This window comes from Periplaneta americana, chromosome 8 (assembly GCF_040183065.1).
Source record: "Periplaneta americana isolate PAMFEO1 chromosome 8, P.americana_PAMFEO1_priV1, whole genome shotgun sequence".
NCBI lineage: Eukaryota > Metazoa > Arthropoda > Insecta > Blattodea > Blattidae > Periplaneta > Periplaneta americana.
In genome coordinates this window covers 63,053,009-63,068,546 of record NC_091124.1, presented here as the reverse complement: position 1 = coordinate 63,068,546, position 15,538 = coordinate 63,053,009, and the positions used below count along the sequence as shown (strand labels likewise).

The window sequence follows — 15,538 nt, the reverse complement described above, 5'->3', positions numbered from 1 at the left end:
GTAAAAAGTGTTCCACCGTAAGAGGGGCATGGCAAGTGTCACATTCCGGTGGAGGTTCGCCAGACAATAAGTGACCATGTGTCAAACGACAGTGACCAATCCTCAAGCGAGTAAGTATAACTTCACCTCGCCGTGACGCTCTTGATGACGAATCCCATTCTCGGATTGTATTTTTAATGGTTCGTAGTTTTTTACGCGCCTGTGCAGATCATTGTTCATCCCATTCCCATATTTGTTGTTGATTAACCTCTCACCCAACGAGATGTTCATCGTTATCTAACGATTCACGGCGGGGATGGCAAAAGGGACCCCGTTCCAATATGAAATCTGTTCTAAATTTCGTTAAGGTAGTGAAATGTTCCAGGAAAACACAACAGCTGAATTATATACACAATTATATACATACTGTTAAACTTGTTTCATTACACTCAACTATATTAATAAAGTTATTAGCAATTTTCAGTAGGCAGTTGCTTTCCACACACCCGGTTATTTATATACTTGACTGAATAGTTATTATTTTTGTGTGGCATTAAAGGTGAAATAGGACATTGGAGTCTGTTACTGTCAATATTAAGTAAGTACAATAATAATGTCGCCAAATGTGAATATGTCAGATTTCTTGCTTCAAGGCAATCATACAGCTTGATATCTACGTGATTGTTGTCTCGCTTTGATTGACTCTATCAAAAACAGATAACTAGTTATCCACAGTCATGTAGCTGTTGAAGGTAATATCAAGAATCAAGATATATGCAGATGGTATTCATTTCGAAACAATAGGAGGCACTTAAATGGCAATAACGTTGCAATGTAACAACGAGTTTGATAGTTAGGTATTGCATACGTATGAATGAAGTATCTTCATAAAAAAAAAGCTGGCTTCTCGTACAATGATAAACGAGTTTATCAGGGTTTGATATTATTCCTGTACGTTTGATCTACACATGTGCGTGAGACAGAAATGCATACTGCAGGAAAGTCCAAGAGAAAAATTGAGTGTCACACAGATGAGAGATAAGGCTACTCTTTACATTTTTCGCAACAATAAATTCAGTGCCGTTATCATGTTGCGAATGTTATTACTGTTTATGTTATTTTCCTAAAGTCTCATGTACTGCAGTAAAAAAATTCCACAAATAAAAGAAATTATTATGCACTCAAAATAAGAAAATACACTTTCGTTTTTTGGATTAAATGCAAAACATATTCAGACAGATCTTTATAATACATTGCTTCAGTAGAAATTCACCCACGTAAAATATTTCACAACTAGAGACCATTAACCCTTTAACATAGAGATTACCTTCCATACCTGTAGTCATCTGGCTGGAGTGGTAATACAAATACCTTACTATAATAATACCGGACAGCTGTATACTAGCAGCATTGACGTGAGTGCGAAATATCGCGGACCTGACATCTAGCGGAGCGGTGTGGAATTATGTCCACAAATACAATTATTAAAACAGCACTAATTCACCAGTAGTTCAAGAGACGCTGATGAAGACGTAACATCACGTCGAGACGAGCCGTCTGTCGAAGGTATATACTTTTTTATAATTTTAACACTTTTTAACGTGTGACTAAGTAATTTTATGTTTTTAACAAACAAAGTGTTAACGTGAACTTTAATCGGTGAATTAATAAAACTATTAACTAGCACAACAATAATGTATTGCAGTTGATTACAGCTTCTTTCGCGGGTTTCACCACACAGGTCGCCTAGGTAGCAGCACCAGCGTCGTTAGCGCGCAGAACTGCTAGCTGTACGGTATTATTATAGTAAGGTATTTGATAATACTGCGATACAAATGGGTAAGTGCATTGTAACAACCGAGAAAACAGTCTTTCAGTTTCCGACGTATGTGTATTTCATAATAGGTTTGTTCGTACAGCAAGTTTCTGATGGTTTGAGAACTATTTGCAAACTGTCCCAACTTCACCTAATGCGCATGATCGGTTTGAAAACCAATTTCAAACCATCCGTGATTTGAGCTGTACGAAAACATTTCCAAACTGTTGGAACCATTGCCGTCTAGATATGTATTTGAACTTACGACAGCAGAATCAATGAATTAAAATATTCAGATTGTTGAGAGAGATTCTCTGCTACATGGCGGGTTACACGAAAATAATAAATTCGCTGTTATTGTACCTACGGATAATATGTTGAAAATAAGTTTCATTTTAGGGCCTGTCTCTTTCCTCAGAAAATTCCACCAAATCTAACTCATCTCTATTATATATATATTCCATATCGTTATCACTATAAGTGTTTTTTTAGTTGGTTATTTAACGACGCTGTATCAACTACGAGGTTATTTAGCGTCGATGAGATTGGTGATAGCGAGATGGTATTTGGCGAGATGAGGCCGAGGATTCCCCATAGATTACCTGGCATTCACCTTACGGTTGGGAAAAACCTCGGAAAAAACCCAATCAGGTAATCAGCCCAAGCGGGGTTCGAACCCACGCCCGAGTGCAACTTCAGACCGGCAGGCAAGCGCCTTAACCGACTAAGCCACGCCGGTGGCTTTAAGTGTTTGAATCAGACATCTGAAAGCTCGTATTGGGTTGAGGAAAAACCCCGGAAAAAACCTCAACCAGGTAACTTGCCCCGACCGGGAATCGAACCCGGGCCACCTGGTTTCGCAGCCAGACGCGCTGACCGTTACTCCACAGGTGTGGACTTCTGAAGTATAGCGTTAATCTCTATCAAGAGCATACTCATAATCACAAACTGTGGATTTTGTTTTAAAAGTGAACTAAATTAAAACATTAACTTCGTCTATACTATATATTGGTTTTATAAATTAAATGAAAATAGCTTGACATGACGTATCAAGAGAATTAAATGTTACAGCTATTGAATAAAAAATAATAGTACGCTTATAACTTATACCGTAAAACTTTAGAATAGTACGCACGCTTATATATAGTATAACCTTCCAGAAAAATGGCAATTATACGAAAAGAACAGTATGCCTACTAAAATACAACTGATTATTTATTTAGGGCATATTCGTATAGATTACGTTGTAATTAACACGCAGAAAACAATGGCAATTCACAAAAGAAATCTGAGAGACAGCGAATGAAAAATAGGCAAAAATATAAGTATGAACTGGCCTAGTATCAATTTTACAATCAAAGACGTAAAGTAGCAAGAAAAGATTTAAATAGTTTAAATCACAAAGCTACGTGTAAAATCTTAACATGTCTGAAAACTGAACATTTTGAGCATGTTTTTATTATAAATAATAGCTCCCCTCTTTCTTATAAGAATGAAGATACATCAAATTTCCTGAAGATATGGTGATTACTGAGAATGATATTCATAAAGCGTTATTTGGCATTATAGTTGACACTTCCCTGTACCAGATAGAATAAAGTAGGGCCTCCGCGTTTTAAAGCATCTGAAAGCTAACAAATTTCTTATACCGCTTACAAACACTATACTTCATTTTAATCATGTTCCAAAATTAATGAAATCATCACGTACAATTTTAATGTATAAAGGAGGCGACGTGAATGATTTAAAACACTGGAGGCCAATTACTACTTACTCCGTCATCCGAAGAGTCATTGTAAGAGCCCTTGATACTAAGCTTCGATCTTATACGTGTTATTCATATGTTCGTGAAACATTTGAAAGTTTAATAACAAATAAAGTACGCAACATATCATGGTAATTGACATGCCGATAGAGGGAGAAACTTTCCAAGTTATTTTTAATAAGAAAAGTCCGCTCTTAGTTGCCAAGATTTATCGCTAGGTGGCAGTAGTTATCAATAACGGCAAAATGACGTTTACTAAACGTGAGCAATCGTTTTGTACGTTGGAATATGCAAGGACCTCGTCAAAGATTTGAAGTAGACGGTTTCGCTGACTTGCTCATCGCGACGAAGCAAATTTTCATCTCTCTGGAAAAGAGAATCGGCACAATGTATGCATATGGGGAACTGAAATTTCCCGCGCAGTCATAGCACATGTGCGAGACTCGCCTAAGTTGAATATATTCTGTATGATTTCGAAAGAGAAGGTGTATGGACATTTTTTAGAGCCCACCGTCACTGAAATGATTTACTTGGACATGTTACAAAATTGACTGATGCCTCAGCTGAATGAAGACAGCAATGATTACATCTCTCAGGAATATGGATCTCTTTGTCACTATCACAACAACGTGCGAGAGTATCTTAATCAAAATTTTCCACAGATAATTCGGACGCACAGGACGAGAAGATGACGTTCATGAAGTGGCCACCACGATCACCGGATTTCATTCCGTGTGACTTCTTCTTGTGGGGGTTTGTGAAGGATATTGTCTATGTGCCTCCGCTCATCGCTGATCTCTCCAGGAACTTCGCCACCGGATTACAGCTCCCGTGCCTCTGGTCAACCGTGATATGCTGAAGTGAGTATGGGGCGAGATGGATTACCGCATGGATGTATGCCGTATTAGCAAAGGTGAACACATTGAGCATCTTGGAGGTATGTAACAAAACTTGGAGAGTTTCTAGTGTAATAGTAATATGTGTTACAAGAGCGGTATGTTGACGTTTTCATTTTCGAGGAAAAGATTGAAAAAGCGAAACGTAGTTGAGCTTTTTTAATTTCCGAGAACATGAAAACAAACATACCGCTCGTGTATCGTACATTATTTTGTGCGAAGATCGTTTATTACATACCTGAAAGAGGAATTTCTAATTAGTTGCAATGAAATCTCCATCTTGGTTTCTGTTCAATGACTGCAACTTTGGAAAACAAATATATCTATCTTCAACATTGTTCCTATAAAATGTTTTCTGTGTTTACTATACTCCAGCAGGCCGTGATATACGTCTGTCTTTTTTCCCCCCAGTCTCTGAGGTGTCTGGAATCTTGTTGATTTTTTCACGGCTTTCTTAATGTTACTTGCATTACAAATGCAGTAACTTTTGTGGTGTTGTAGAGTTTACTTAATTTTTGCAAATATTTAAAAACAATAATTAACAGTGCAATTTAGGTGAAATTGCAGTGGTAAGTTTCCAATTTATAATTATGACTATATTGAACGTCTTTAAAAATAATATGTTAAAAACCTAAAGCAGTAAAATGAATATGACGCTTAAGCGGTAAGAATAGGGAAATTGATATGTGTGTTACGTTGGGAATACTGAATATGGTATTTCACACTTACCGCGTATTGGTTGTGTGCGGAAAGCATGCAAATACGCACGATCTCGCACAAAATAATTTGTTATCCGTTGTGTAGTTTAGTAGTTATGAATTTTATTAACGTTTCACGGATTTATAAATAGCCCAGTATTGTATTAAATGCTCATCAAAGAGGTTTTATTAATGTACCTGGAAATCATATTAATGCATCCTTAACAAATGGCTGTCTTCAATCATCTAAGCTTAATAAGAGGAACAGTTGTGTCGTATTTCTGTACGTGTCTAAAGCCTTTGATTCTGTTGGCCTTGAACATATTCATAGAGCCCTTAAAACATCTGGAGTTCCACAGAACCTGCTCAGGCTCATTGGTTCCTTATTAACTAATAATGTAATTCAAATAGAAACAAACCCCTCAAAAACCAAACCAATAAACGTAAAATGAGGCGTTACTCAAGTATATCTCCATATTCGTTACGCATTTCTGTCATAACGACTCCAATTTTGTAGTTACACTTAAATTTTCTGAATGTTAGTGGTAGGGTCTAGAAGTTGTCTATATACACAAGCATGGGTTTGTAGCTCTGTGTGTAAATAACTTTAGTTATCGTGTTTTCTTCTAAAACCGCCAAGAATGCAATGAGATCCAAAGTTTGACATTATGTTTAATGAGAAAAAGTACAGGCAGGAAAATTCCAATTGTATAATAACATTTTTAATGATGCTGCCTTGTTTTTGTTCATTCGGTAATATCAAATCCGTTTTAAATTCCATTGGAATAGTGAAATTAGTGTGTAGTTAACAAAAATGGGACAGGGAATCACATACATCCACCATATATAGTCGAGATAAGTGTCCACGAGGTGTTGAAAACAATACAAAGAGACGTGCCCAGGCCAGTATTACCTGGAACATATTTAATTCCATAATGGAGATTTTGAAATTTGGTCCCTCATTCAGACTGTACATTATTACTTCGAACTTCATGAAATTGGACATTTTCTCCATTTAGTTAGACCTTCTACTTATCTGGGCATTATGGACTTTTTCATACTTTGAGCATTTAGCATTGGACCATATTTCTGAAAAACTTCTCACCAATAATCGCAAACGCAACCATTTCTGGATGCACAACTGGTAGATGGAGATTTCTTCTCTCCCATATAGTTGTATATCATATTATTAGGTTTCGCAAAATGTCGTAGAGCCATAGACGTCAGCAACAACTAATCTCAGCGCTCACCGACAGATGGCAATAGTTAATCGCCAACATCCTTACCAGTTTCACAAAACCTCCTCTAGAGTGTACACTAGATTTAGCTATGATTTTCACTACCATCTGTCGAAAATATTTCGTAATTCGACCTGATTTGAAATTAAAACTTGAACTGTACACTGAAATTAAATTAAATAAATTACATATTTCACTTAATAATATTCACAAAATCTTTGCTTCAACAGCAAGATTCTTTTCGCTTCACAGCAATAAAACGTTGTTAGTACTTCGCGCGGAAGGTGCAAGAACATATTTGTAATTGTTTTGACATAAGATTTAAGATATAACAGAAAACTGTAAACGTTAAAAATTCCAATTGTGGAGATGATTTTATTAAATTTCAAATTTTTTGTGATTGTGTTATTACTAAATGTTCTTGCTGCTTTATTAACCTTCGAAAGATTATAAAAATGCAATTAGTTGATTCATTAGATAAAGGGAAACTGTCACAAGAAGTGATGGAAATTGTGTCATTAAGAGATAGAAATTTTCCGAACAAAATCTGCGAACATTGACGCTGCTACCTAGTAAGATCACTGTCAGGACACTTCGTTCATTTTTTTTTTTCGTTCACGGTATTATTTCGTCCATTAGTCCATTTGGTCCGTATGTCATGGTTATTTTTGCACTGTTTGCAAAATCAAAGTTCGCTGCAATGGAATTAATTTGTTTTGAAAAAATCCTGTGAAATTTTAAATAACCATCTACACAATATTTAATTACAACATTTTCGTCTGTTTCAATGTTATTTTCTATACCTATGTATTTTTGTTACATGTTCTTTTCTATTCATAACACTACACAAACACATCTCCACGGGAAATACATATAATACATATTCCGAATGAAAGTTGTAGACATAATGGATTAATACCAGCATCGGTATTGTATGTATATGTCTTTCTCGTGTTAAATTCTATCGTACCTGGTTAGCATGTTTCGGCCTATTATGGGCCTTCTTCAGAAATGGTTGTTGCTGGTCTTGGCGCTTTTTGTTTTGTTTCCTGTGGGGGTGTGTTCGTGTAGTGTAATATGGAGTCAAAGAGTGTGTGTGTTCTGAAATTGAGTTGTGTGTTTAGAATTTCATTTCAATGTGTTTTTGTGTCTGTATATTTCGTGTTGTTCTAGTGTGTTTAGTTTCTGGCTTTTTTGTTGGATGTGTATTTTTTAGTCGATGGTGTGACTGAAGTTATGATGTGCGTAATTTTTTACGGCAGATCATTTCAAACACGTTACAAAGAACACATCACAGCCATAACAAAATTACAAAAAAAAATTCCGAAGTGATATAGTGTTAAAGTTATGTAATCAAGATGTGTAGAACTTTCATTCCTTCAACAAGGATAATGTACAAAGGTACTGTAGCTACGTGGAGCGATAAACATGCTTTAAAATATGCGCCACAGAGCAGCTGGAAAATATCTCTGCGTATGTAGATGGTACTTCCGATTACAAGCACAATGGCGGAGTAGAAGACCAAATTCGTCACGTGAAGAATAATTTAAAACGACGTGTGTAAGAGAATCCATTACTCCTCCCTCGCAAATAATGCGTACTATACTACACTCAGTTAAGTCTAGAATTGTCAGATCATTTCAATGCTTCCAAACAGGACCAGTTTGCGAAGACAGATAAATAGGAATCAAAATATTTTACTCCCAAAAAATCCCACATTTTTGGCAAATATTCAGCTTCTACAAGAATATCAGATTAGTCTAAAACGATATAGATTCCTCCCTTCACGTTTCCGGATAATATTATGGTAAGCAAAATGGCTCCCATCGCAATTTCTCCAGCTGTCTACGATTCATGACATAGCCTATACTGTATAGGGGCCATGATACGCCACAAATTTATGAGCTGACTACCACAAAGACTGAACGTACATACTGCATTATACCATAGTCTAGTATATACAGTCACGAAGCTCAATACGTAGTAAATATGCATCCATAGATAGTTGCTAATCACTAGGATCGCTACTATCGCCTCATTACAGACAATGCGAAATAGTACCGGCACAGTCTATTATTTCTAGCACCCTCACAACTCAAGCTTCGTGACTGTATATACTAATCTGTGGTTATACAACACAAGAATTATTATTTTTAAAATAAAATGCAATATCATCAGCACTGTCGCTGGGCAGAAACCTGAAGACAAGTTTCAACGTCACATTGTTGGCATGTAACGCCATCAATGAGACAAGCAGAAAGCACTAAGAGATGCTAGAAAGTTAACAATGATTTAAAAAAATAAAAATAAATACCATTATGGACACTGCTCGCCAAAAAAAACTCGGACATTAACCAAATTACATACATTTTCAGCAAATCCAGCGAATTAAAATCAATTATAATAGTGAATCAATAGCAACATTTTCTTAAAGATAGCCAACATATGTCTTTATGTTAATCAAAAACAGAATAAATTGCCCCTATATCTCCTACACTGTTTTCATCTTTCCATATTGAATGGGTCAAATACAATACCGGGCAAAATTTTACTACATGAAATTAGTGGACGAACTCTCCAGTGGATGAAAAAAGTTAGACCATCTGTTCTCAAATGCAGAAGCGTTGGCGTTCATTAATAACTGATTTTTCTTTAAACTCAGTTCACAACACTGTTTTGAAAGTGAAATAACAGTGACTCTGAACTCTCCCACTCATGATTGCCAGATCAAAACCATCTTAGACTAAAAAAAAATCCAAGCGCGATATTTAAACAATACGGTATTTAGGCCTATGTTATGATTAAAGGCTGGTTCACAATAAACCGGGAACGGAAACGACAACAAGAACGAGAACGGAAATATTGTTAAAATAAATGTATTTAAATGTCAGCATTTACAATTAACTATTGTGAATGCTCACAGTTAAATACATATATTTTAACATTATTTCCGTTCTCGTTGTCGTTTCCGTTCCCGGTTTATTGTGAATCAGCCTTTAAAATTTACGCGTTTACAATGATTAAGATTTTATATGAATTAGTTTTGTTTTATCGAGAAGAATATTTCTCTTTGAAATCTGAAGTTGTTAAAACTAAATCGCTGTTAGTTACGATACGTTCAATATTACATGCATCCAGACAATATATAGAAGCCACGAAGAAGTTGATAGGTATGAATTAAGTCGCGTGAAAAGCATTATTAATTGTATAATTTAATTATAATCTTATTTTCTGTAATAATAATAATAATAATAATAATAATAATAATAATAATAATAATAAACTGAGAAACCTCGATTTTCAAGTTACCGTTTAATAACGTTATATAATGCATTTGTGTAATGTATTATGTACGTTTTAAGCTTCATTACTTACAATAAAAAGTAAACAATATTAATTTTTATAATCGGCGTTTTCTATATTCATCTTTCTCCTTATTAGCGCTTGTATTCGGCACTCTTATTTCTGCCAACATAATGTTATCTGTAGTCTTCTTCAATATAACAAAAGCTCTCTTAACAAATTGTGCCAAAACTCTAGAATCATGAAAGCTAGCTAAAACCTTAATTCAGATTTGAAAGATTCGTGTTTACTTACGTATTGCACTCGCGATATGTATCGAATCAATTCTTATACTTTGGGCGTGGCAGCGATCGAAGATGGGAGTGAATGAAAACTGTTGCATGTCTTCAGTAATTCTGTAACAAAAGATATTCATTACTTACTTATGGCTTTTAAGGAACCCGCAGATTCACTGCCGCCCTCTTTTTGTTAAAAATATAAATTTATATTACAAATAATAGTTGAACAAGGTTACCTTCATTTGTGTTTATTCTGTAGCCACCGATGACCTTCTTGTACATACTGAAAGGCCCCAACAGTATTCTGATACTTTGTAAATCAACACATCACAATAACGAATAATTTGAGCACACATACATTTTAGGCAAGACATTACGATTCTAATAAAACAAAATAGACTCGCTTCTAACTAACCACTGACTGCTGGATCTCATCCTATAGGCCCTACTTACTTACTTACTTACTTAGGCCTACTTACTTACTTACTTACTTACTGGCTTTTAAGGAACCCGGAGGTTCATTGCCGCCCTCACATAAGCCCGTCATTGGTCCCTATCCTGAGCAAGATTAATCCAGTCTCTATCATCATATTCCACATCCCTCAAATCCATTTTAATATTATCCTCCCATCTACGTCTCGGCCTCCCCAAAGTTCCTTTTCCCTCCGGCGTCCCAACTAACACTCTTTATGCATTTCTGGATTCGCCCATGCGTGTTACATGCCCTGCCCATCTCAAACATCTGGATTTAATGTTCCTAATTATGTCAGGTGAAGAATACAATGCGTGCAGTTCTGTGTTGTGTAACTTTCTCCATTCTCCTGTAACTTCATCCCTCTTAGCCCCAAATATTTTCCTAAGCACCTTATTCTCAAACACTCTTAACCTATGTTCCTCTCTCAAAGTGAGTGTTCAAGTTTCACAACCATAAAAAACAACCGGTAATATAGGCCTAACTGTTTTATAAATTCTAACTTTCAGATTTTTTGACAACAGACTGGGTGATAAAAGCTTCTCAACCGAATAATAACAGGCATTTCCCATATTTATTCTATGTTTAATTTCCTCCCGAGTGTCATTTATATTTGTTACTGTTGCTCCCTGGTATTTGAATTTTTCCACCTCTTCAAAGGATAAATTTCCAATTTTTATGTTTCCATTTCGTACAATATTCTCGTCACGAGACATAATCATATACTTTGTCTTTTCGGGATTTACTTCCAAACCTATCTCTTTACGTGCTTCAAGTAAAACTCCCGTTTTTTCCCTAATCGTTTGTGGATTTTCTCCTAACATATTCACGTCATCCGCATAGACAAGCAGCTGATGTAACCCGTTCAATTCCAAACCCTCTCTGTTATCCTGGACTTTCCTAATGGCATACACTAGAGCAAAGTTAAAAAGTAAAGGTGATAGTGCATCTCCTTGCTTTAGCCCACAGTGAATTGGAAACGCATCTGACAGGAACTGACCTATGCGGACTCTGCTGTATGTTTCATTGAGACATTTTAATTAATCGAACTAGTTTCTTAGGAATACCAAATTCAATAAGAATATCATATAAAACTTCTCTCAAAGTTAGTTTGCTGTTAGGTGGCAGGTAGTATATCAGTAGCTATATGCAAAGTCACTCACTACTCACTACCTGCCACCAAGCGGCTACTCGCGCATAACCGTTGATTGGGCAGGCAGTGTAAGCAGCCATATGTTTTTCTGTTATTCTCACTGTTAAAAAGGCAAGGGTCCTTGTGACCTGGAACTTAAAATAAATATTATACTATGTCACACAAGTGACAGGAAACTAAGGTTATTTGATGCTCAGCTGATGATGATGTAGCTTGTGTAATATCATTAATCATGAATAAATTGAGTCAAGATAACACAGTCTAGTGTATACAGTCACGAAGCTCAATACGTAGTAAATATGCATCCATAAATAGTTGCTAACCACTAGGATCGCTAATATCGCCTCATTATAGGCAATGCAAAATAGTATCGGCACGGTCTATTGTTCCTAGCAACCTCACAACTCAAGCTTCGTGACTGTATATACTAGACTCTGGTAACAAAATAAACAGAGAAAAATGTCCTTGACAACCACATAAACAAAGTCAGTTCTTTGTATAAGTTGAAAAAATTGAAATTAAATCAATATGACATTGTATGGATTAAAAACACTGCCAATAATTGTAGTTGATAGAAATCTTCTAATGAACAAACTGCACTAACTGTTTGGCGAAAAACGAATCACTAACATAGATAATATAGCAAAATACAGACCACAATACAAAGATATCATACATGCATGACCTTCAGTATTATTGCAGTATCATCAGGGTCAGTTATTGTTAGATTCCTTTGTTTCACTTTGACGGAGACAAGCAAGTAATTGACGTATATAGATAATTAACCGGTTGTGCATTGAGACCATATTGTGAGTTTCGCAGAAGGACGTAGAAACTTTACCGCGAACTACTTTCACAGCGCAGCTTCAGAGGCGTAACGAATGAGAAAAAAATCAATCCCCGTCAATGACTAATAAAAATATAATTGCAACAGGTATAAGTACAACTTTAATGCAATATATTTCCATGTTACATAAACAAAGGAATTATTGTAAGATAATTATTATGCACATTAATTATCAATAGATGTTATTTAAAACATTAAATATATTATAAGGATTAAAATTAAGTATCATTATGTATGTACTTTTTTCTGCTGCTTGTTGCGTTTATAAAACTTTACTGTACTCGCACTGAACCCTAATAAAACTTGACCATGTGGTGTGCGGGATGTGAAGAATGATGAACAGACATCAACGAATTGAGCCGTTTTATAAGAAGGCTGAGTTCACTGAGTCTATCTTGGGTCACACCATTTCATATATAATTATTTATAAGTTTTAGCTTCGGAAATGAGCATTCTGTCGATGAAATGGTAACAAGAAGAGTCAGAAACAGATTTTTAAAAACACTAGCAGCTACGGAATACCTCTATTAAAATTAATAAATCCAACCGGGTAGGAATGAAAATTCTAGAAATAAATCAAGGAGTGAAACAAGATTGTCCGCTGTCACCAATTTTATTTAGTATTTACGCAGACGAAGCCATTAATATATGACCGAATTGTTTAGAAGGTCATTTTACAGTAAATAATAAGCAATTAAATACAATCTTACGCAGACGAACAAGTATTGATTGCAGAAACAGCAGATAAATTACAATATGAATGCACGGTAACTGAATTCTGTCATCAAATATACTTTGAAAATATCCCACAATAAAACAATATTTATAACATTAAAAGGGAAGCATAATGTAAGACGCAAAATAATAATAGTTGAAGGAAATACAGTAAAACAAATTCCTGCATTCAATTACGTGGGATATCATCTAACGACAATTCTTCAGAACATAGACGAAGATAACAAAATCCACAACTTTCGGCACATATGTTGTTGTTTTGTCAATTGCCCGAAGACAGGCTTTAATCTCATAAGTGACACCAATAAGGCATCACTCATGAAGCAAATAAGCCAGGAGTCAGTACAAGTTTCCAAATCTATTATCGTTTTGATGGCTAAATTTGTTTATCACTTGAATTAATTTCAAATAATTATATTACGAATTACTTACTTATGGCTTTTAAGGAACCCGGTGGTTCTCTGCTGTCCTCACATAAGCCCGCCATTGGTCCCTATCCTGATCAAGATTAATTCAGTCTCTACAATCATGTCCCACCTATCTCAAGTCCATTTTTATATTATCCTCCCATCTATGTCTCTGCCTCCCCAAAGGTATTTTCTCTCCGGCCTCCCAACTAACATTCTACATGAATTTCTGGATTCGCTCATACGTGCTACTTGCTCTGCCCATTTTAAACATCAGGATTTAATGTTCCTAACTATCTCAGCTATAATAAGTAATAATGCTATATTTAAAAATGGAACCTAAAATCAGAATATGTGAGACAACAGTACGAAATATTCTAACTCACGCTGCATGGACAAGCACTAATAGCTACAATGAAAGAAAGTAAATGTTAGAAACAACTGAAATCAATGTACTCAAAAAAATAACTAAGGCAAAAAGAACTAATTATGTTAGAAGCTGAGATTTTTTTTACTTGGTTAGCTTATTTAACGGCGCTGTATCAATTACGAGGTTATTTAGCGTCGATGGGATTGGTGATAGCGAGATGATATTTAGCGAGATGAGGCCGAGGATTCGCCATACGGTTGGGGAAAACCCCGGAAAACCCCCAACCAGCTAATCACCCCAAGCCGGGATCGAACCCGCGCCCGAGCGCAACTCCTGATTCTGCAGGGAAGCTCCTTAAGTCCTGGTTTTTCTGAACCGACGGACTACTATAGAAACCAGTCACTATCTCTCGAGTAGTCCGGATTTGTGCGAGGCGGGCCTCGCGTCTCGCATCTCGCATGCTTTGGTTCAGAAAAACCAAGGCCTTAGCCGATTGAGTTACGCCGGTGGCTAAGCCGAGATAATAGGGAACAGTGCATCATAATGGGTAAAGACGTAGGGATTGGAATAGTCCTGTATCCAGAATGGATAAAAATAGAATTGTTGGTCCATCGCTGTGGAGTAACTGTTAACCTGACCGTGAAACAAGCGGGCTTAGGTTCAAATTCTGGTTGAGACAAATCACTTGGCTGAGGTTTTTATCTATCTATCAATCAATCAATCAATCAATCAATCAATCTATCTATCTATCTATCTGTCTATCTATCTATATATCTGTCTGTCTATCTATCTATCTATCTATCTATCTATCTATCTATCTATCTATCTATCTATCTATCTAAATCTAATCTAATCTAATCTAATCTAATCTATCTAATCTATCTATCTATCTATCTATCTATCTATCTATCTATCTATCTATCTATCTATCTATCTATCTATCTATCTATCTGTCTGTCTGTCTGTCTGTCTGTCTGTCTGTCTGTCTGTCTGTCTGTCTGTCTGTCTGTCTGTCTATCTATCTATTTATTTACTTATTTAAACCTATTCGATTTCAAGGTGCTTGCTAACTTAGTACTAGCCTACATGGGCCAGTGCTCACAATCTTCAAAAGGTTGAGAATCCCTGATATAGACTTTTATCACTTGCACCATTAGCATATTATTAGAACACGTATTTCCATACCTTATCTCTTTTGCAACATATAACGGCCCAGACAGTAAGGACAGCTACATTCAACCGGAGCGGTACGCTCTGAAGGCTAGAAGTAAGTGCCAATGGAGTTTCCGGAACGGTGAAAGGGACAAAAAAAAATCTATAGTCTTTTAGCTTAATTTCAAACTACTGTAATATTATTAATACACTGGAGGAGGTAAGACCTGTCCCAAAGCACTATATTCCCCGAGCAGACCACTCCGATAATATGTTGATTTCAAAGCGAGTGACGTGATGTGTGTGGCGGAAACAGCAATACGGAAAGTAAAATATCTGACATTTTGATGCATTTTAGTTTTAAACATTAAATTATATTATTAATTTTACGCAGCTCAAAATTGTACAAATAATTGTAGGCATAGAGTC

The 15,538-nt window shown here is 35.9% G+C and overlaps 1 protein-coding gene across 2 annotated transcripts in view; it reads left to right on the top strand.

Moving 5' to 3' along the window:
* Positions 1 to 4,288: 4,288 nt before the first annotated feature.
* Positions 4,289 to 15,538, top strand: part of LOC138704298 (NPC intracellular cholesterol transporter 2-like) — a 37,780-nt gene continuing 26,530 nt past the window's right edge. The window contains exon 1 of one of the 2 annotated variants that reach the window (XM_069832162.1): positions 4,289 to 4,497. In XM_069832162.1, the coding sequence (XP_069688263.1) occupies positions 4,437 to 4,497 (61 nt within the window). In that variant the 5' untranslated portion in view covers positions 4,289 to 4,436. The remainder of the gene's footprint in view (positions 4,498 to 15,538) is intronic. The other variant, XM_069832163.1, reaches the window with a different exon arrangement.